Below are 21,258 nucleotides of genomic sequence, written 5' to 3'. Positions count from 1 at the left end.
AGGGAGAGGGCATCGCATGATGTGACGGGAGACGGACGGTCCTCTACTTGCCCTCGAAAAGCGACTCCAGCTCTCTTCGTTCTCCACTCCCCTGGACCATACGCCAAAAGACCCCATGAGCCTTCATCAACGCCCCTGGCGAGTCGTATTCGACAGCTTCGCCCTCCTTCATGACCAGGATCCGGTCGAAGTCGGCCACCGTGGTCAGGCGATGGGCGACAACTAGCAGCGTCGAGTCTTGGAACTCTTCTCGAATGCTACGCTGGATCAGGGCGTCTGTCTTCATGTCGACGGCAGACGTCGCTTCGTCGAGCACCATGACCTTCGGGCGCGCAACGATTGCCCTAGCCAGGCACAACAGCTGCCGCTGTCCCTGCGAAAGACTAAGCCCGCCCTCGCTAATGGCATAGTCGAGACTCGGTACTCTGCCTCGCTCGGTCCCAGAGCTCGTGTCTTCTTCACCTTCGTCGTTACCGCTCTCCTCGTCTGTCTCTCCACTGAATAACTGGAAATGCACCCGTCTGAGAGCTGTCTGTAACTGTTCATCGGTGTACTCGTTGAAAGGGTCCAGATTTGACCGTATCGTCCCGGAGAACAGGACTGGATCCTGAGGTATGATTGATAGTCGGCTCCTCAGGTCGTGTACTTTTATAGTCGAAATATCTATGCCGTCGATGTGAATGGTGCCACCTCGGAGTCCCAGAAGTCTGAACAATGCAAGTGTCAAAGTCGACTTGCCTGAACCCGTACGCCCAACAATTCCGACTCGATGGTTTGGCTCAACACTAAATGAAAGCCCATTGAGAACCGGCGGCAACTCTGGTGAGTATGAGGCTGTGACATTTTCGACATCTATTCGGCCTTTACTTGGCCATCCTGCAGGGACTTCTTCTCCGGTATGGTCTTCAGTGGCGACTTGTGAATATTCGATTATGCGCTCAGTGGAGTTCATGTCCAATTGTGTCTCTGTATACTTGTCAATTGCCGATCCAATCAGCTGGGCTCCGTCAAGCATGAAGTTGAGAGCAAATCCAACAAGTGATGGCTCAATGCCCTTCATGGACATAAGGATAAATGTTAGACATGCGCCGAATATCGCATCGGCCATCCCGGTTCTAAATGCCATCCACTCATTGAAAAGAATGATGTAGTAATGAGCAGATGTATGGTCGTCAATGTTTCGATACATCTTGTCCATGTAGGTGTCCGCCTTGTTGAAGGCTCTAATTGTCCCAATGCCTTGTAACGATGTGCCAAATTGCTCAACAATAGGCGATCTAGCCTGGGATTTGATGCGTCGAAGTTCTCGGGCTGTTATCATGTATCGTATTGCAAAGTGTGCACATACCCCAGACAGGACAATCGTAAGCATTAGGATGTATGAGGAGACAAGAACACTATAAGAATACAGTTAGAAAAGTTATTATATAGCATTTAGATCGGGATCCAACTCACGCAGCCACAAGAATAGAGCACAGATCTAGGATATCGAGGAACAAGTAGGCAAGGTCGTCTCCGAGCTTTGAATCGAATGTTGCAAAGTCAAGGGTGAATCTATTGATAACTCTGCCAACGGGCACAGTATCTACCCATCTCAACGGTGTTCGAAGGATTCGAGAAGTCATCTTTTCAAAGAGGTCTTTTGATGCTCGGATGGTGCCCGTCCATATAAGTAGATGACTGAATGACTTGATCAACGTCCGGCTCATGGCTAAAGCAAAGTAGATCCCCAAGTAGAACCAAAGCGCATCATCCCCTGTCTTGTTCATTGACATCACAGTTTGATTTAGGGGGGTTTGGGCTTGTTCTTTCGGTTTCGATGAACCCGTCCAGATCTTCAACCACCAGGACTATGTAGATGAGAATATGTTAGCAATAAGCTTGAAAATCCATCATTTGAATGTTACACCTACCCTTCCTAGACCCAGTGCTTGAGCACTGCACAAGCATATGGCAACAGCTACCCAAAAGATTGCACCTCCACTGCTATTTAGGTATTCTTTGTAAACTCCCCATTTGACTTGGCCTATCTCACGCTCCTCCGGCTGCACAAAAGTGGTTGTTGGTTTTTCCCGATTGGAATCCTTTCTTGATGCCCAGGCCATGGTTGCATGACTTCCCATATTATCCCGAAAGGAGCTGCTTCTTCTACGGAAGCTCACTGGTGGAGGTTCCGATCTGACAACCGCCGATGCAGTGCTGCGAACTTTGGTAAGGGCGTTTGCGTCTCCTATCTCGTCGGGGTGACCAGCTTGTATCGTGCCACCATCTCCAAGGACAACCATATAACTCGTCTTGGGCATGCATAGGGCAACATGATGCGTTGCTAGGATTCGAGTCCTGCTTTGACCGAGCTCTCCAGTAAGTGCTTTTTCAAAAATGTGACGGCCGACATGGACATCGACTGCGCTGAAGATATCATCCTTATACTTGGGTTAGCTAAACGTGTACAACGGTATTTCGAGTACAAATGACACTTACTAGAACAAGTATTCCTGCTCTTGAGTATAATGCTCTGGCAAGAGACACTCGCCACCGCTGGCCGCCGCTCAAGTTAATACCACGAGGGCCGATTTCAGTCATATCACCGTCAATCAGGATGTGGAGGTCATCAGTTAAAGCACACGCATCAAGAACCCTTTTATACCGCTCAGCACTAAAGGGGCATCCAAAAACAATATTATCCCTTAGTGTTCCATTCTCAATCCACGGTGACTGTGCTACAAAGGCGACCGATGATGGGATTATCCAATTCTCAGGGGTTATGGCATTATCCGGTGTATGATAGATTGTAAAGGGGGGCATGGGAACTCCAATACTGCCAGACACTAGGTCAGCCTCTCCAAAGATGGAGCCCAAAAGCAAGCTTTTGCCTGATCCTGTAGGACCGCAAACTAAGCTTAGCTCCTTGTTAGGGAATGTTAAGTTGATATTTTTCAGAACGAATCGGTCTTCGAGGCTATCAACATCCGAAGGCCAGGCAATGGATGCCTCTTTGTAGGTAATCGAGTGCGAATCTTTGCGGTATTCCTTCTTGTTTGGAGAATTAAGGTAGCCCTCAAGACGTCTCAAACTTACCAGACCCTCGATTACTCCGGTGATAACTATGGGTATCATTGATAGCGAGTCCTCGAGCTCAAAGAACACTTCCAAAGAGGCAAATGCAACAGAGGCGGTAAGTTTTCCTTCAAAGATGGCATACACGGCCAAAGCAGCTGTAGTCATCATCGTTGGGACAGCGCCCCAGCAAAAAATCATACCGACATCTATAAGGAGAAGATAATCAGTCTTTGACTCAAGCTTTAAGCCGTGGCAAATTTTGAGTACTCACCGTACAAGCATGATCTCCATACTTCGTTCATTTCATTCAACCGCACGCCCATGATTCTGTTTTGCCATTCTCTTTCTAAGGCTGCAAACTTGATTTGACGAAGACCATGGAGAGCCTCCGAAATTACCCCCGTTTTAATATCACGAGCTGACATGAGTCGGTCCTATTTGTAATATTAGCATCGATACCGTCACTTTCTCTGGCCTTGTAGCGTCATTCAATATGTACCTGTGTTTTAGAATATGCCTTCGATAGCCAGGTATTTAATGGAGCGAGGATCGTAAAGATAACTAGTGCAGCTAGTAAACTCTTCCATCTAAAATTTTTGTCAGCCTAGAAAGAGTTTAGGTATATTATTATACTTACTTGATAAGTTTGAATAGCACCACTAACGAGAGGATAAATGTGCACGTAGAGAGTATAATTGTACTCAGGAAAGCGGCTGATAAGCCAACCTCTTCACTGTTGCTGTTATCAGCAAGCCTTCTCCAAGTACCAGTTGCACAACGGGAATCGTAAACTTACGCATCAATACCCATAAGGTTAATGATCCACTGTTGAGTACTCTTTTGATCTGAGTCTTCTCCATCAAGCTCCTCTTCATCTTTATCCTCGTCTGTTGTTGATTTTTCCCCACCTTTAGAGTCTTTTTTGAGCATTGCTTTAGCAAATACTGCTGCACAAAGCTGCGCTTCTATGCGGAGTGCAAGTTGAGAATCGCCAACCCAGCGCATCCAGGTCCCTGTCCAGCATGACAGTATCAAACCCACAGCCAGTATCAAGGTCCAAATCCAGTTGTCAATTCCTATGTTCTCCCCTGCCTGCCTTCGCTCAAGAGCATGGAGGATGAAGTACATAGAAACCTTTGGAACAAAGTTGAGCAGCGCCTCGGTAGCCGTCAGAATCCAATGTTTAATGAAGGTGATATAATGCAAGCTAAATATCTGCCTCCAGAGTACCTGAGCTGCAGGACGCCCTGAGAATTTGGCCAATAAATTCTCCGAACGCGTATAATGGTCCATGCGAGGCAGTTCGTGGATATCGATATTGGGGTTCTTAATGATGTACTTGACCAGATGACCTGGCCAGGCAAAGGTGAACCGAGAGAGTGCTGAGACGGTATACTGCCGATCAACCACCTTGTCTTTGATAAAAACATCCGGACGTCTCGGTAGACAGAGGCAAGCAACAAGCAGACAAGCCGTAGCCACAAATGGAATGATCCAGATGGCGAATTGGAAGTTTGTCAGGTTATCATAGTGAGCAGGTGTCAAGAGACGTACGTCTAGGAAGCCTGACATGACCAATTGAACAACCGAAGCAAGAGATGCATAGCTAGCTAGCCGGAACTGGTTCACATATTCATGCTTGAATGAGAGTGCCATCACATGCGGCAGAAGTAGTGCCTAGATAACTAGCGTGTGAGTAGTTAAACAACAGTAAAATAAAAGATAAGCAACAAATCACCAAAGGAAGAAGAAAGGGTCATACAAATGTCCCGAATTGAAACCAGCTCTCGACCTCGCTATATCGAACCGAGTCCTGCGTTGTTGACATGATAGCTTTGAGCGTCGACGCGACCAAGCCGACAAGAGATGCAGTGTAAATAACGACCATCTGGATAGTAGTTGAATAAGATGATATCGATTCTTCCGTGGCTACTCCATCCTGATCTTCCGGCAGAGTCTCCAGGCGTATGTATGATCCATGGGTAAGCTTTTGGACGATGCTGTTGAACGCCGGCAAGGTAGCCAGAAGTATCAGGACAGCCGCAGCACTCCCAACGCCCACGGCGACGGGGTCAATGGTCGGTGACATCGTGAGCAGATACGAAGACTCAGACCAAGCTGGCTTGATCATGAGAGGGAGATAACAAGACGCCTGCTGGTCGCTTCGATGGCCAGAAGGGAAGCTCAGCCGGTTAACCAGCAGCTTCGCCAGTTATGTAGTCGACTACTTCTCGATGACGACACGGCAAAAGCTAACTCACTGCCTAGCTAAATAACTAGTTAAGCCGGAGGAGGAAGCAAGCAAGAGATGAAGAAGACGACGACGCCAGCCAGCATGATCGACAAGAGACGCAACGAGTTAGTTTTTGCGTCAGACGAACTGAGTAGTCAAAGGCGTAGCATCCGTCAAAGATGGCAGCGTTCTTGGACTTTGTGATACAAACAAGCAACGTCAAGGATGAAGCTTCGGGCCAAACAAAATCTACTTTAACTCGCAGCTCACTGGCTAACGAGCAAACTAGTCGACAGATAAGCTATCCGGATTCGCTCTCCGCAGGGATCAAACACGGGACAAGCTGTCGCACGTCGCTGTGATTCATCAAGCCCGCTGCCAGACGAGACTGGGGCGTTCAGCTGAAGAAACTCATGCACACACGCTGCCACAGAGACAGGGGAGCCACAGGGGAGTGACTCTTCAGCCAGCGCTCACAGTGAGTCAGAGAAAGGCACAGCTGAAGGAAGGAAGCGACATCTTGAGGCTCTGACGGTGACGCGGAAAAAGAGTCAGAATTTGCGATGCTCCGGTTTCTTCCTGGAGGATGAACTAGTTGACTAGTTGGACATACATACGCATGTGTAACTAGTTACGTGCCTGATCGCGGAAAACCCATAGGGACAGAGAGAAAAGCGCCACAGGCATATCATCACTGGCATGGAAAGAAGGGCGAAGGAGGTTGATCATGGCATGAACTCGGCGGAGCGGTAATACGGCTGCACAGGAAGCCTTAGGTTACCCAAGTAGGATTCGCTGGCTGGGCCAAGGGTAATAGCATGTCCTCTATATGCACCTTAGTTTTAAGGGTCTTTCACGAGATAACTACAGATAGCGGCAGTTACTGGCGCATAGGGAGCAAGACGATAGTATATATTAAGGAAGACACATACACGTATCTAGTGGACAGGCAGAGTGCAGTGCAGGCCCTCATGGTAAAATGACTGTATAGGACTATATTCAAGAAGAAACGCAGAGAGAAAAACAGGGAGAGACCTGATATAAAGAGAATCAAGGATGTAGCTTGCATCCAACGCATGGCGCAGGCGGCAGAGTGCTCTGGTAGATGTCTGGCCGTTGCTTCCCCGAGACGTTCAGATAGCCAACGGCACCTTTGTCTAAGCGGAAGATTGCATGATCTACGATGGTGTATGTTCCGGGGACAGCCATTTTCAAATCCACTATGGTAGAGCCTCCAGGAGGAACACTCGCAGTCGACACCCAGTTAGCAGGCGGACTCACCACGTCGCCGTCACGGTAGAGCTTGCAGAATGTAGTGCCGATGATATGAAAGGAGCTAGTTAGGTTGGGACCCGCATTCCCGAAGAATATGCGTACTGATTCTCCAGTCTTCGCTTTCAAGGGCTGGTCTCGAGTCAACGCAGACTCGCTGCCATTAAAGACAACAAGATTTGGATTCTCATCCAGTGCATTAGGGTACGAGAATTCCACGGTCGACGAACGTTTGCCGTTCTCCAATACTTCTGGGGGCTCATGATAGAATTCGCTCTGCATCACATAGTACTCGCGGTCGACTGGGGGCAGGTCTCCATCTTCCGGTTGTACATATATGAGCCCATACATACCGTTGGCAATGTGCACTGGCACTGGCGCCGCGGCACAGTGATACACATAGAGGCCGGGATGCAACAGTTTAAACCGCCCGGTCTTGCTCTCATTCTCTTCAGCTGTTGTAAGCGCTGCACCTCCTCCCGGCCCCGTGAATGCATGACAGTCAATGTTATGCGGGTTTCCCGTCACATCCCGGTTGGTCAGTGTGAGTTCCACTATATCGCCCACCCTTGCGCGTATGAATGGGCCAGGCACAGTATCGTTGAAGGTCCATTGTTCATACTTGTACACGTTGGATAGCTGAGTCGTTTTCATGCTTGTTGCTAAGGGCACCTGGAGAAGCACTGGGTAATCCCTTGTAATCGGCGGTGGAACATGAGGTGCAGCTGTTAAAACTGCAGTCTCCTTGGGAAGTTTGGAATAATCGGCCGACGTCTCTGCGAAGAGATCGGTACCGGTTTTTGATTTCACTGTGAATAACTCCTGTGTCTTGTCTTTTCTATTCCTTGCAACAAAAACACTGACTGCTGCGGTTGTGACAATCCCTACCAGAATTGCAAGCGGAGCGTGGTTTGCTTCGTAGATTTCTGAGCTCTTCGAGGTGTAGGTTGATACCCTCTGCAGCGGCAGTGAAACTGGCTTTGTTGGAATGATTAAGGAGCAACTGGCGGCGGGTAGGGTGGGGCGCCATGTTCTCATAGATAGCCTTGCTAAGGGCACCCGAAAGGGTAGGCATAACGGCTTCATAGGTGCCATTTCTTAAGAGCTAGATCATCCAGGTGTCTTCTCGCGATACTGCTGGTTATACCGAGAAGATGACGGACTGCAGCCAGAGAAAGGCAGAGACCTAAGGCTTTATACCATGAGTGTGGGATAGTGGTAACCCTCAGTGTAGGTCAATCCATTGCTTTAAGCAGTCTATCGCACGAGTATGCGAACAGCGTCGTTACTCCGCGGGTTTATTGCATTGTTGCTGTGAATTCGGTCTCAACGGCTGGGGGTAATACCAACTATTAGGACTTGCACCTCGCTCGTGATCATGGCAATATGAGCATCTGGCCCAGGGCTTTGCATATGTTACCACGCCTGACACGCGAGTTGATTCCTCATCTCCTAGTTCCCTATGCAGCGTCCAATAGGAAGGGCAGGGTCTGCCGGCTTCTCGGGGTTAGAATGCTCGAAATCCAGGGATCAGCAGCACAGTGTAACGGTTCTATGCAGAGCTCAAGCAACTGGCTGGCCTCTCTCTTGACGTTTTGGTTGTATATGTCAAGCTCGCACGGATAAATATTGCCGGGCGTTGGCACCGCACCGACCCCCAAGACAGCCTTGATATTTCGTGGTATTGCTTTTCCAATCCAACCACACAGCCTCCTAGCCGAGTAGTTACCCTGGACTTTCGAAATGGCACAGCCTTGTTCAGGGTTTTGACTAGCTCTAAGGGCCGGAGAAAGGCTATGAACACCTAGTCCCGCATACAGCATATAGATAGCTAAAGGCAGAAGCTTTCGGAGGCTCAAGGTCCAACCACACTATTCTTCGCTTACATGGTGTCAGGTGGCGGGAATTCAAAGCGGACCATAGCTTGAGCTCCTCACTCTAAAGGGTCCGGGAGGCGTCATGGAAGCATCATCAGGTACGCGTGTCCAGGACGCACCGTCGGGGTATCATTGTAAGATAATTGGCAGGCTTCGTAGCATTAACTCGTCAACCAGTTAACTACCCGGTTAACTACTGGTTAGTTATTACCCCTAGAAAAGTTTTTAAAAGGCGAATATCGGTTACCGCAAGGATAAACAAGCAAGAGGCCAGCGGCCCTCCAGTAGATCCCAAGCACTGGCACGTAACACTTGCAGATCTGGAGTTGAAGTTGCTTGACGTCGATATTAGGTCCTTTCTTGCGGTCTTGGCTCATCTCGTCCTTCGGCTTCCCGTCTTGCCCCATCTTAGTCAAATAGCACTTCCTTAGACAATCCATGACAACTAACGCTAACTAGGTACATACCAGCATTCAATCCTCGCGTTGGCCTTTGTCACTTGTGCTATAATTACCAAAAGCTATGGAAATGTTATGATGAGCAGGCATGGGAACGAAGCGACATCTATTGGTCCTGATGTCTCAATGGGAGTAGGGAGTATATCAAGGAAATACTACGATTCCTATCCTATCCATTCTTGACTGGGGAATGGAAGCGTATATCTTAATGGAATTTATTCACAGCGCGTCTAACCTTACGACGAAGCTAAGGATGTTTTCCTCTGCCTCAGATTATTTTAAGAGCCTTGTGGAGACTCAATATACCCATTTATCAACCTAGCATAACGATGCCACCTGGTTAGAGGAGGACTATCGCCGTAAATACTTGGCTAGAAAGATACTGCTCGACCTCGTAGGGCAACTGAGCCTTCGTCTAGGCCGGAATGAACAGGGCGGCCGCAGTGAATTCAATCTGCGATGATCTTCGGCCAAGTAATGTCCTTGTCGATGAGCAATGTAAGATTGTCGCCATCATAGATTGGGTGTTTACCTTTGCTGCACCCCCTGAGTTCACGAATAGTCCTCTATGGTAGCTCCTTTTGGATACACCCAAATACTAGCCTTCGGGTGTATCTTACTGGGTCAGAGTATATGATTCACGACCCCAGTCTTTTCTTCGAGCGATGAGGACTCAGGAGAATATTGTTATCCGCGATGGACACTTATCAGAGGTAGAAAGACTCTCCGAGGAAATGGAAAATAGCTGGAAATGTGGCACTTTTTGGGTTGTCTACGGGCTATGCAACAGCTGGACTCTGGATAAGGCCTGGCCATTCATTGATCAGGCTCTCTTTGGCGGGAAAGAGACGCCCGAGCAGAGACTAGACTTGTTCGACCAGAGGCTCCAGCCCGCTGGACATGAGCGCGAGGAGACGGGCAGATTCGTTCAGCGAAAGCCAAGTGATAGGAAGCAGAGGGCTAGATCACACGGTATTTGGGGGTGAAAGTGATACATCGTAAGGCAACAAAGGCTTCATCGTCACCTTCATCATTATGAGGTCGAGCTCACTTTCCAAGCCTCGAAGCCGAGAGAAGCTTACTAAGCATGCGAGATCCTTCGCGCTAAGCCCTTTGTGGCAGCGAGTGAGGCGGCAAACTCGCTCAGCAAAGCAAAGCAAAGCTTGGAGCTTGAAAGCGATAAATGAGAGAGCGAACGCAACCTTCGGCAGGAAAAGATACAGCCGATAACTGCGTCGCGGTGCTACAGTCGTGGTCTTATACGTACTTCAGCCTGCGGATTCCGGTTTTCTTCTCTCGAATTTCCAGTGCTCGGAGATCGTTCTGGTGGCACTATGGACGGCACGCCTGCGGTGGAAGCTTCAGCAGCTGCGGCGAACGGTACAATGGACACCAGGATGGATATAGATATGGACCTGGACCTTGGACATTTACCTGAACCTGATCCGATTGGGCTGGTTAGTGAAGTTTGTGCAGAAGATTGCAAGGCTAAAGCTGTGCTAATCCTATTGATAGGAACCAGTTCCTACTCTGACGGTAGTGTCCGCGATCGCGGGGCAGGCCGAGGCTGGGGCAGCCAACCCCAATGACGAACCACAGCTTGAGAAAGTTCATATTCGTGGTGTCGATGAGTTGACTACGGATGATATCAAACGGTTTGCTGCTGAAAATTTCACTTTGGAAGAGCCTCAGCGAATTGAGTGGATAGATGATACCTCCGCAAATATTATATACAGCTCGGCAGAGATAGCATCGAAAGCTCTATCTTCATTCACTCAGGAGAATGCTGAAGATGCAGTTACTAGCTCGCCCTTATTTCGCCTTAGGACGGCGAAGGCATTGTCATCCCACCCAGACTCGGTTCTACAGGTCCGGCTGTCCGTAAAGTCAGATCGAAAGAAACACCGCGCCCACGAGGCGAGTCGTTTCTACCTGATGCATCCAGAGCATGATCCTCGAGAACGGATGCGGAACGAGTTTTCTGGAAGGAGACACCGTGGGTTTAAAGATGATGGGGATGGGGATTATCGGAGAAAACGATTTGACGATAAGGAGCATCGTCGGCGCAGGGGCCAAGCTAGAGACGATCATTTCGATGTTAACATGTATGATGACGACGGGGACCGTGGACGACGAGCCTCCAGCGGTGATATATCGAGTGCTGGATCACATAGCAGGAGCCGTGCAAGGAGGAATAACCGAGACCTTTTCGACGATCGTATGGAGTCTTCAGAAGGGCGACTTCGAGACCGCAGTGCTTCGCCTTCCAGGGCAAATGGAGATGGGCCAGATCTTCGACTTGCCGGTGGCTCATCATCCAACAGGCGCTTCCGCGATAGACCCTCCCTTTCTGGTCGTGACAGCAGGGATAGGTCTCGTTCTAATGCCGGCAAAGAGCTTTATCGTTCTGGTAACAACTCGAGCGATGAGACTACAAGAGGAAGGGAATTGTTCCCTAACAAGACCGCATCAAGCTACCTGAAACAGGAACTACTAATGAATACCGTTTCTCCACCGGCTAATACGGTCCATCGCCGGTCCGATGCTTTTGACGCTGCTGACGAAACAACTGATCTGTTTGCCCAGCGGATGACTGTTCCATTTGTGGACGGTGCTAACGATGATTCTAAACGCTCCAATAAGCGTAACGTGGAACTGTTTCCGGATTCGTCAAAGGGACGTTCTCAGGACTTGAACATCCGTGGCCTATCCTCAGAGGATAGCGGAGTGTCTATTCGAGGGGCTGCCACAGGTGGTATCTCTATAAAAGGGGCCGCAAACGTCAGAGAACTCTTCCCCTCGAAATACACTGGCAATGAAGGGAAAGAGCTCTTTTCTGATACACTCGAAGGGAGAGGCGGGAGGAGAAGACGTGCTGAAGATATGTTCGGTTGATTGGGGCTGGCGCTCAATCACATTCGTTGCTGTTCCACTGTTGCATTGGACACAATCTTGATATCCTGAAGCAGGCTTTTGATTTACTAATTGTAATGAAGGTGAAACGAAATTGCACCTATACAAATAATATATAATCTAGCAATGGCGTCTGGCTCGGAAATCTAATTTGCATTGATCTGGATTAGATCTAATCGAAATATGAATCATGTGCTTCCTGTTTGATATCCAGGATCAAACTAAGCTATACCCTCCGATCTCTGATAACTACATCTAAATGTTAAAGTAATGAAGTATCCCACTAGAAACAATATGTAGCCATCGTTCCATGCACCTCTGCACCATGGGGAAGGTAGACAGGGTGTTTGGTAATTAGATGGCGGTTCAATCTTGGCACGTAAGAATAAATCCTTCAGCAATCGGACACATAATTGACTCCGCTGCTGTACACACATATGCCTGGTTTAAGATAACCAAAATAAGGACGTAGAAAGTAACCTACCTTCCTCCTTGATTTTGAACCGCGAGCTGAACGTACACTGGGCACCCCACAGTAACCAACCACCCACCTCAAGCTGCGGACCTAGAAGAGATTGTGAAAATGCGAAAGGTGAGAGATGAAGTTTGAACGTTTCTTTTTCATTACATTTCCTCCCTATTATCCTTGTAACGGGAGGAAGTTGAAAAGAGCTCTATATCGACATAAGACACATGACGAATAGATAGCACGGTGGATGTCAAAAAACAGTTCCCGTTTTCTTTTGTTGATTAAAAAAAGGCCGATATAATGCATGTCCCGTTTATGCGGAGTCCCGCTTGCCCTCCTTAACCTCCTTCTGTAAAAGAGTATTAGCCTGAAATTCATCTGACATATGGTTGAAGGGTGTCCGTACCAATGCCTTCATGGTTCCGTGAAGAGCATGTCTGTGGTTTCTTCGGAACTTGGGGTCTGTGCCCTTGAGGGATGGGTAACGGTGAGTCTTTGGCTTCTTGATACTGCATTATCCAAAAATCGTCTGGTCAGCTTTGTTCCGCTCTGATTCCTCTATTTTGTACGTCCAAATCTTCGCCGATAAGAGCCGAGCGTATGGCAAGGCTCTTTTGCATTTTATCGCGGCGCAAACGATATCATGGCACTCTGGAGTTGGGATTCAAATATCGACGTACCCGTTCCTGTGGGCCTTTCGGTTCAGGGTGTGTTGCGACGAGTTCTTGGATTCTGTTCGTTTGAGATAGGTTGTTAGTGGTCGAACTTCAATATAGGCGCTTCGGGAAAGCACGGTTCCAGGAGGTTGATTTCTTGAAGAATCGCAGCCTCAGCGGGAGAGCAAACGTACTGGCCATCTTGACGGTCTGGCAGCAACTTCAACGGTTGATGTATGAATGTCGTCGTTGTCGAGATGAACTTTTTCAAGAAAGCTGCGACCTTCGACTTGTTTGTGTGGATGGGCTCGCTTACGTTGGCTCTGGAGGCGCTAGTCCCGATTAGGTCGTATGTTCACAGCCGTCCTCTATCAAAATCTCAACTACACTAATATTAATAGCATTAATAAGAGAATACAGTAAATTTACTGCAAATTATAGGCCACCTGGAATTGATCTTTGCTGCCTATACAAAAATATTTCATGTAACAGTGGCTTATGTTTCTATAGATGGCTTCGTAGCGGTTGAACAGCGGCTAAAGCAGCACCATATCCATTCACGTGACTCGCGCTCCCAAAGCGGCTTAGGCCCGAGACGTCCCGAAAGTTCAGCGACTTCAAGCATCGCAACATCTCACGCCAGCACGATCTTCAACATCCCACTCGCAGCCCATCTCAAGGCCAATTGCAGCCATGTTCTCTCTCCGCTTCGCCAGACCAGCCTTCAGGGCCGGAGCCACCGCTCTCCGCGCTCCTCTGTCCCAGAGAACCTACGCCACGGCTGTTGCAGACAAGCTAAAGCTTTCTCTCGTCCTGCCCAAGGAGGTGCGTTAAACAACGTCTATGAATCCCTCATTTCTACCTATTGAGACGCTGTGTTGGCGTAATGAGTGTTATATATGTTTTGAGACGTGATATACTGACGAATTGACTCGGAATAGACCATCTACAAGTCCGCTGATGTGTACGTTTTGAATATCTCAAACCCATCCAACAATCAACTCGCCAACCACCCAATTCTTCATTCCTACCCTATAACCATTACGAAACCAAGAAAAACAGCATCGATTAATGTGGCATTTTCACAATTTTAGCGTTCAGGTCAACATTGCCGCTGAGTCCGGTGACATGGGTATCCTCTCCAGCCACGTTCCCAGCATCGAACAATTGAGACCCGGTCTCATCGAGATCATCGAGGAGGGTGGCCAGACCAAGAAGTTCTTCCGTATGATATACCCTTTCCATCAAATTCTCAATCAAATTCTACATTTTTCTATCAAGCCGACCCGAGGCTTGGCATCAATATCAATTTTTTTATATCGGGTATATTCCGCATGTACTGACATGGTATTCTTCCGTTTTAGTTGCTGGTGGATTCGCCGTCATGCAGCCAGACTCTAACCTCAACATCAACGCCGTCGAGGGTTTCCCTCTCGAGGACTTCAGCGCCGATGTAAGTTTTGCTCGGGAATGAATATGGGGAAGAAAACGGGGGAAATGCATATGTATAATGGAACGACTAGCTAATCAACCGATAATAGGCCGTCAAGTCCCAGCTGGCTGAGGCCCAGAGACTCGCCACCGGTACTGGAAGCGAGAAGGAAATTGCCGAGGCCAAGGTCCAGGTAGAGGTACGTTACAATCCAAGCCCCGTTACTGATAGGTATGTACTAACACATTGTTTCGTTTGTTCTAGGTCCTCGAGAGTCTCCAGGCTTCTTTGAAATGATAGAGTTGTAGGATGTATATATTCCATTTCATCCCGGCCGACGAAAACCCGTTTCTCAACTGTTGAATCTGTAGAATAATAAACAGTAGCTGTTTTCTCTAAACCTTGAAGAATTTCTGTATACATTTATGACTTGTTTCTTTTAAATAGACTGACTAGCTTATGCTGAGCTGTTTCTATATCAAATAAAATTTCATTGCAAGAAGTAAAAATACATAATCCATATCTATTGCGTAAAAATTAGAACAGTCGAGTTTTCCTTAATTCATTACTTCCCAGACGAGAGAATATGGCTGGCTATACACATTTCATATCCATGGGAAGAGCAAAAGCAAAGCGGGTAGGGAATAAACCAAAGAGCCGGCCACCACCCACGCGCGCTACCTACCATAACAAGCCATAACAAAGGAAAAACGTAAATATATACCATATATTCATCTTTCAAAAAATCAAAAAAACGGACATGAGCGGAAAACATGGAAGCAAATCAGCCAGGCAAAAGGGCAAAAAGGTAGCAGGACGTAATAAATCGTGAATATCAGCCTGACATAAACACACGACATCGTTTATTGATCCAGGGGGAAAAAATTCATGTACATGGATACAAGAAGAAGAAAGGTATCGTTATATCCGTTGACATTAATTTGGGGGGTATCAGTTTTTTTTTTTTTTTATCAGTAGTTTAATTGGTTCGTTAGCAGGTTATGTCCAGTCAACGCTGTGTTGGCGTTGAGATCTGGCAATGCGTCGTTCTGCACGGCGTCGACCGCTTCTACTGGCGTAGCTACCACTTAGCTCGGTGCTGACTGTACCTGGGGAGTGGAGGCCGGCATGGCTTATGGGCAATGGGGGTGGAGGAACGGGAATCGATGATGGAGCGGCTATGGATCCTGGGGGATGCAGAGTCGAGCCTTGGGGCATTGGGGAGAGTGGAGGGTTAAGTTGGGATCCCGGTGCTTGAGAGTGAGCTGGTGCCTGGGAGTGGGAAGGTACGTGTGAGTGAGATGGCGCTGGTGCTGGTGAATGCGAGGGTGCATGAGACTGAGATGGCGCGTGTAGCTCTTCCTGCGCCTGCTGGCGTTCACGTTCTTCGACACGGCGCCAGTGGTCGTCTTCTGAGAACGAGCCCTCTCGGCCCTGACGCCGGTGTTCACGACGACGAGCTTCACGCTCTGCTCGCTTTTCTTCCTTTGTAAGCTGCCGTAATGTTACATGGCGTCCTTCGGGCTTGACTGTTATGGCAACTTGGGGAGAGTCGTATGCGTCTTCCCGGTTTCCGCTTCGTCGCCTGTGGCCTGATCCGGCAGTTTCAGCAGCACCTGCTACGGCGGTCCCTACACCGAGAGTGGATGGGTATCTGTGGTGACTGCGGCGGGCGCGTCCGGGGCTGGATGGTCTGTCGGTTACCGAGGAGGCAGCCGGCGGAGGTGGTCGTCCAGCGGTGCCTGACGGTCCAGCAGCAGCTTCGGAGGCCACAAGCTCACTGGAAGGGGAATGCGGCCTGGCATGACGCCTGTCTCCCTGGTGTTTGCGTTTGCTGTTTGCCCGGGCAATTCGTTCATGTTCAAGGTCTTCTTGCCTTAGCTGCTCGACTCGACGGTCTTCCTTTGATTTCCGGCCGAAGAAGCTCTTCACAGCAGCAAAGGCGCCTGCTCCCAGGAGGGCATTGCGTACGGGATGCCCACCACCACCATCATGCCTGGAATCCTCGGTGTGTGTGTAATAATCGGTGTCTGTGTAGGTAGCGGTATGATCTTCACTGGGAGCACCGTGATATTGGCCATGGCGACGATGTGATGGCGGTGGCGGTGGTCGACCTTCTTCCACACGGCTGATAGAGTCATCGTAGCTATCGGTGACGGTTTGTGCGGGATGGTAGCCCGACTCGGAGTAATCATCCTCGCGGCGCTTGTCAAAGGCTTTCTTCCCCAAGCCAAACACGCCTGCCAAAGCACCTATGCCCAACAGCTTCTTCCCCCAGCCTCCATGATGGGACTCCTTTTCATTAATGTAGGGCGTTAGGGCCGTGTCGGGTGATCGACTGCGACTCCTGCTCCGACTCCTGCTTCTGCTTCTACTTCTACTCCGACTTCGACTCCTTCCCCGACCACGCATCCGATTGCCTAGCATAGCTAGTCCAGCACCCGCAGCACCCGCAGCCGCCAAACGGCCAAGATTTCCATGACTGCGGTCATCGTCGTCAATGACCTCTGGGCCGTGGTAGTGGCCTCGGGGATCGTATCCTGCACCAACACGGCGTTCGTGCAGGTAAGTGAGGATGAAATAGGTGACGAACAAAGCGAAAGCAGCCAATGCGAAGAGGATAAACAGTGAAAGCGGAGAGCCATATAGAGTTAAGCCTAGTGGGATCTGAGCAATACCGAGTAGGGCTAGAGCGCGACCAAGCCAGTGGTGGATCTGCAGTGGGTAGAAGAAGTAGTAGTTAGATAACTGATAAACTGATAACAGATAATTGATAGACGTACCATTATCTTCAGAGAAAGATGCGGTCTATGTTTCCCCTTGAGACGACCATGGATGAACCACCCCCAGAAGGTCTGCGCAATGACCATGACGTATATAGCGAGGCCGATTCCATGGTGAGGGTTGGTCAGGCTTCTCTTTGGGCCAACTGCGAACCATCCCAGCGTGAACACGACGGTGGTGAGGAACAAGGTGAGAATCTGCATCCATATATGTAGTCTCAGAGCCCAGTAGGGGCTTCTCGAGTAGAAGCGAGCGAGCAAGATGGATATGGGTACGAGGCCGAGGAAAGTGATTGCTGCAAGGGCGCCGTGAGCACGTATAAGAGAATGGTATCCGGGCAAGTTCTTGAACCTATTTCCCATCCCTAGAAGGTTTTAGTTATAGTAGATTATAAGATAGGATGGGGTGCGTACCGTTATACTGCATGGCTTCAAAGTTGATGCCCATGAGATTGGGCAAGAGGAAGGTATTGCGCTGCGAGTCCCATGTCCCATCGCCGACGTTGAGCACATTGGAGGCATAGGTGCCTGTCCCCGGCGGACCCAAGCCCGAGTTCGACATGGCGAGTCCTTTCGCAGACGAAGCAGAGCAGAGACGACGGATAGGCTAATGTTTCCTCGCGCCGTGAACGAGCCAGGCCAGGCGGCTAGCTAGGTATGCTGTTTTGTCGGCGACAGCGGAGGAGATCTTGCAAGATCCCTCGCTCCGACTTAGAGGACCATTCACCTCCCTCCTGCGGCCAGTGAACTATCCAAGCCGTCTACCCGTGGTGACCGTAAGGGGCGTTGTATATATCAATGGGTTGGTGGAAGTAGCAGCGGAAGGTGTAGGAGGCAGAGGGAGGCCGGCGGTGGACGAGCTTGTCGGAAGAGGAAAAGCAAGTAAAGTAACACAAGGTGGCTAGACGCCGTCAACAGAGACCAAGATATCAAAACATGGAGAATGATCAAGAATGATCAAGAGGTATCAATTTCGCCTTCGTCTTCGTCTTCTTCGTCTTCAGCTTCCAAGACGGAAAAAAGCGACAACAACGGTTTTCCTCTTTCAGTTTAGCGCTGACAACTCATAACCGGGACAACGGATGAGTAAGCTCTTACATAAGCAGACAAAGAAGCCTCGGCTCAAGCGAAGAAGAAGAAGCGGAAGAAGAAAGAAGAAGGACGAGAGTCGAATAGCCGAGATGGTGAGGAAGAGGAAGAAGATGAAGACGAAGAAGAAGCAGGAGACACTCGTTACCTGATTAAAGCAGATTAATATACTTATATTTGTGCGAGAAGAGCGAATAATGGCGGGAGAAGTGCGACAGCCCATCGACCAGGCGTCGTTTGAGCGGTTCATCGACGCCCACGTCCCGTCCATCAAGACTCCATTGACCATCAAGCAGGTACTCTTACTCTCTTATTCTTTTACTCTTTACTTATATACTTATATACTAATTGGTGTATTGTAGTTCGGATTCGGGCAGAGCAACCCGACGTACCAGCTCATCGCGGCAGACGGGGCCAAGTACGTGCTTCGCAAGAAACCGCCGGGCAAGCTGCTGTCCAAGACGGCGCACCGGGTCGAGCGCGAGTACCAGATCATCCATGCGCTGGAGAAGACAGACGTGCCAGTGCCACGGACGATATGCCTGTGCGAGGACGAGAGCGTGATCGGGACGGCCTTCTACATCATGGAGTTTCTGGACGGGCGAATCTTCGTCGACCCATCCATGCCGGGCGTCACCCCAGCCGAGCGACGAGAGCTGTAAGCCACCTACCTAGATCTTCTGTCTTAAAATAGAGTCCTACTGACAGCTTTGTAGGTGGAAAGCAGCGGTGCAGACACTGGCTAGATTCCACGCCGTCAACCCCCAGAGCATCGGGCTAGACAAGTTCGGGCGGTCCGGCAACTTCTACGACCGCCAGCTGGCTACCTTCAAGACCATCCAGGCCGCCCAGGCTCGCACCCGGGACGTCGAGACAGGCCAGCCCGTCAACGAGCTGCCTCACTTCCACGAGCTGGTGGGCTTCTTCTCGAGCAAGAGCAGCCAGCCCCTGGACCGGTCCAGCCTGGTGCACGGCGACTACAAGATCGACAACATGGTCTTCCACCGCACGGAGAGCAGGGTGATCGGGGTGCTGGACTGGGAGATGGCGACGGTCGGCCATCCGCTGTCTGACCTGTGTAATCTTACGGGCCCCTATGCCAACATCGAGGGCGGCCCGGCCGAGACGAGGTTCCGCAGCGACGAGGTCGAGGGCCTGCCGACGAGAGATGAGTGTGTGAGGTGGTATGGGGAGGTGAGCGGGTGGGAAGTCACGGAGCGGGAGCTGGGATGGGGAGATGCGTTCCATGCCTTCCGGGGCTCGATTATCATGCAAGGGATCGCGGCGAGGTATGCGTTGAGGCAGGCGAGCAGTGCGCGGGCGAGGGAGTATGCGAGTCTAAGGGACCCCTTTGCCCGGAAGGCGTGGGAGAAGGTCCTGCAGCTGGCCGACAGTAATACTAGCAACAGCAGCAGCAAGCTGTAATTCTTCTTCTCTTCTCCCGAGGCTCTTCTCCGAGGCTCTTCTCCTTTATGACTGTCTCTGATATTATTACATGCCAGCAACCCTGTATATAGTCCGCCTGCTAACTCGACTAGCCAACTGCGACTTTGACCCTTGTCCCATGCCACGTGTCTCTCCTGAGGAGTTTCTCTTCTTTTTCTTCTTTTTCTTCTTCTTTCTGCTTCTTCTTCGTCTTCTTCTCTCTTATGTCCGCCTGTTAAGACTTGGGGACTTCGGAGCAGCGAGTTGAAGTAAGAAGGTCTCTCCGGCAGGGCTGAACAGGCGTCCTGCGGCGTGTCTTTGAGCATGTCTCTTGGTAATTACTCAATGACACCAAAAACAAGCAGACGACAAGCAGCCATCAGCCATCTGGCTAAGAAACTTCAGCTGGGCGTGGCTGAGCAGGTGGCGAGTAGCAGGCGAGGAAGAAGCCATAGAAGAGTCGAAGCAGGCATGAAGCAGGAAGAAGAGAGCGACGGCTGAAGAAGAGGCTCAGGGGCTGAAGCTATCACATTCATCTCCATCTTCATCACCATCACCAACACCACTTCATCACAGTAACAATAGTAATAACAGTAATAACAGCAGGTAAGAGAGTCAAGTCAGGCCAAGGGCTCCACCAGTAGCAAGAGTCAGTAGTAAGAGTAAGAGTTGAGTAAGAAGAAGAGACGAAGGGGCTGAAGAGTAAGAGACTCCCACCACCCACACCCCAAGGCCGTTTCACGTCAGGGATGGGGATAACTAGGGATGCAGATGGGGATGCAGACTGGAGATGGGGATGGGCCTTCCTCTTCCTCTTCTTTTACTCTCCTGCTTCTTCTGCTCTTCTTCTCCTTCTTTTACTCTTAGTCTTCGTCTCTCCCTGACTCGCTCGTCTCGCCCGCTGAGTCGCGGTCTGACTCCCTTTTTGCTTGTCTTGTCTTCGCCTTAAATAACTCGGCGGATGCGGCTGCTACTCTCGGCCTCTTCCTCGTCTTCTTCTCTGCGTCTTCGTCTTTCGTCTTTGCTCTCGTCTACTTCTCCTTCTACTCTTCTACTCTTGCTCTGCCTTGACTGAGTCTGCTGGTAAGCCTCTCTCTCTCTCTCTCTTTCTTTACTCTACTGCTCCATCACCATCATCTTCTTGTCTTCACGTCTTTCTCGTCTTGCGGCTCTGTGGCCTTGTGGCTCTGCTAGCCTTTTTCCGGCTGGGTTTCCGTTCTTCTTCCCGCCGCCGATCCACCAACAACCACAGCCTCATCTTCGTCTTCTTCGTCTTCACCATCTTTTCGTCTTCATCTTCATCTTCACCTTCATTACTTCACAAGTCTATGGCGTTTGTCTCTTGACTGTCTCCATCCCTGTCTGTCGACTCTGCTGCCTGCCTGCCTGCCTGCCCCCGACTCCTGCCACCTCGACTGTGATGGCCTGACTGTCAGCCTGTACGTCCCCTGCTCGGAGGTCCGGTTGGTTCCCTCGCTGCTCCCTCTCTCTCTTCCTCCTTCTCCTCTTCTTCTGTGGCTGCCTGTCTGTCTCTCTGTCTGCCTGTTGTCTGCCTGTCTGCCTCTTCCTCGACTTGCATTCATCTCTCCTG

At 49.8% G+C, this 21,258-nt stretch overlaps 9 protein-coding genes across 9 annotated transcripts; 4 read left to right on the top strand and 5 right to left on the bottom strand.

The window, feature by feature from the left end:
- Window positions 1-43: 43 nt before the first annotated feature.
- On the bottom strand, window positions 44-5,149 carry MGYG_06018 (multidrug resistance-associated protein 13; the record flags this gene model as incomplete). The annotated part of the gene is made up of 9 exons (XM_003171424.1): window positions 44-1,397; window positions 1,456-1,850; window positions 1,914-2,429; window positions 2,482-3,266; window positions 3,332-3,494; window positions 3,560-3,647; window positions 3,698-3,793; window positions 3,857-4,737; window positions 4,823-5,149. 9 exons carry the CDS (start codon window positions 5,147-5,149, stop codon window positions 44-46), a joined length of 4,605 nt encoding a protein of 1,534 aa, XP_003171472.1.
- Window positions 5,150-6,343: 1,194 nt separating this feature from the next.
- Window positions 6,344-7,660, bottom strand: MGYG_06017 (copper-containing nitrite reductase; the record flags this gene model as incomplete). Its single annotated transcript, XM_003171423.1, has 1 exon — window positions 6,344-7,660. One exon carries the CDS (start codon window positions 7,658-7,660, stop codon window positions 6,344-6,346), a length of 1,317 nt encoding a protein of 438 aa, XP_003171471.1.
- A 1,496-nt stretch (window positions 7,661-9,156) lies between these two features.
- Window positions 9,157-9,886, top strand: MGYG_06016 (hypothetical protein; the record flags this gene model as incomplete). The annotated part of the gene is made up of 2 exons (XM_003171422.1): window positions 9,157-9,294; window positions 9,320-9,886. Exon 2 carries the CDS (start codon window positions 9,566-9,568, stop codon window positions 9,884-9,886), a length of 321 nt encoding a protein of 106 aa, XP_003171470.1. The 5' UTR covers window positions 9,157-9,294; window positions 9,320-9,565.
- A 348-nt stretch (window positions 9,887-10,234) lies between these two features.
- Window positions 10,235-11,795, top strand: MGYG_06015 (hypothetical protein; the record flags this gene model as incomplete). Its single annotated transcript, XM_003171421.1, has 2 exons — window positions 10,235-10,357; window positions 10,416-11,795. The coding sequence occupies 2 exons, from the start codon at window positions 10,235-10,237 to the stop codon at window positions 11,793-11,795; spliced, it is 1,503 nt and encodes a 500-aa protein (XP_003171469.1).
- Window positions 11,796-12,595: 800 nt separating this feature from the next.
- On the bottom strand, window positions 12,596-13,139 carry MGYG_06014 (60S ribosomal protein L29; the record flags this gene model as incomplete). Its single annotated transcript, XM_003171420.1, has 4 exons — window positions 12,596-12,631; window positions 12,689-12,791; window positions 12,963-13,014; window positions 13,133-13,139. The coding sequence occupies 4 exons, from the start codon at window positions 13,137-13,139 to the stop codon at window positions 12,596-12,598; spliced, it is 198 nt and encodes a 65-aa protein (XP_003171468.1).
- A 492-nt stretch (window positions 13,140-13,631) lies between these two features.
- Window positions 13,632-14,667, top strand: MGYG_06013 (ATP synthase F1; the record flags this gene model as incomplete). Its single annotated transcript, XM_003171419.1, has 6 exons — window positions 13,632-13,763; window positions 13,880-13,902; window positions 14,033-14,163; window positions 14,303-14,391; window positions 14,480-14,569; window positions 14,635-14,667. 6 exons carry the CDS (start codon window positions 13,632-13,634, stop codon window positions 14,665-14,667), a joined length of 498 nt encoding a protein of 165 aa, XP_003171467.1.
- Window positions 14,668-15,369: 702 nt separating this feature from the next.
- On the bottom strand, window positions 15,370-17,715 carry MGYG_06012 (hypothetical protein; the record flags this gene model as incomplete). The annotated part of the gene is made up of 3 exons (XM_003171418.1): window positions 15,370-17,085; window positions 17,154-17,518; window positions 17,568-17,715. 3 exons carry the CDS (start codon window positions 17,713-17,715, stop codon window positions 15,370-15,372), a joined length of 2,229 nt encoding a protein of 742 aa, XP_003171466.1.
- Window positions 17,716-18,439: 724 nt separating this feature from the next.
- MGYG_06011 (acyl-CoA dehydrogenase family member 11) lies at window positions 18,440-19,667 on the top strand (the record flags this gene model as incomplete). The annotated part of the gene is made up of 3 exons (XM_003171417.1): window positions 18,440-18,538; window positions 18,605-18,900; window positions 18,959-19,667. 3 exons carry the CDS (start codon window positions 18,440-18,442, stop codon window positions 19,665-19,667), a joined length of 1,104 nt encoding a protein of 367 aa, XP_003171465.1.
- Window positions 19,668-20,612: 945 nt separating this feature from the next.
- On the bottom strand, window positions 20,613-20,949 carry MGYG_09107 (hypothetical protein; the record flags this gene model as incomplete). Its single annotated transcript, XM_003171416.1, has 2 exons — window positions 20,613-20,733; window positions 20,819-20,949. The coding sequence occupies 2 exons, from the start codon at window positions 20,947-20,949 to the stop codon at window positions 20,613-20,615; spliced, it is 252 nt and encodes an 83-aa protein (XP_003171464.1).
- Window positions 20,950-21,258: the final 309 nt, after the last annotated feature.

The sequence above is a fragment of the Nannizzia gypsea genome, genomic scaffold (genome assembly GCF_000150975.2).
Source record: "Nannizzia gypsea CBS 118893 supercont1.5 genomic scaffold, whole genome shotgun sequence".
Taxonomy (NCBI): Eukaryota; Fungi; Ascomycota; class Eurotiomycetes; order Onygenales; family Arthrodermataceae; genus Nannizzia; species Nannizzia gypsea.
The sequence above is the reverse complement of the archived record's forward strand: the minus strand, read 5'-3'. Positions and strand labels throughout refer to the sequence as shown.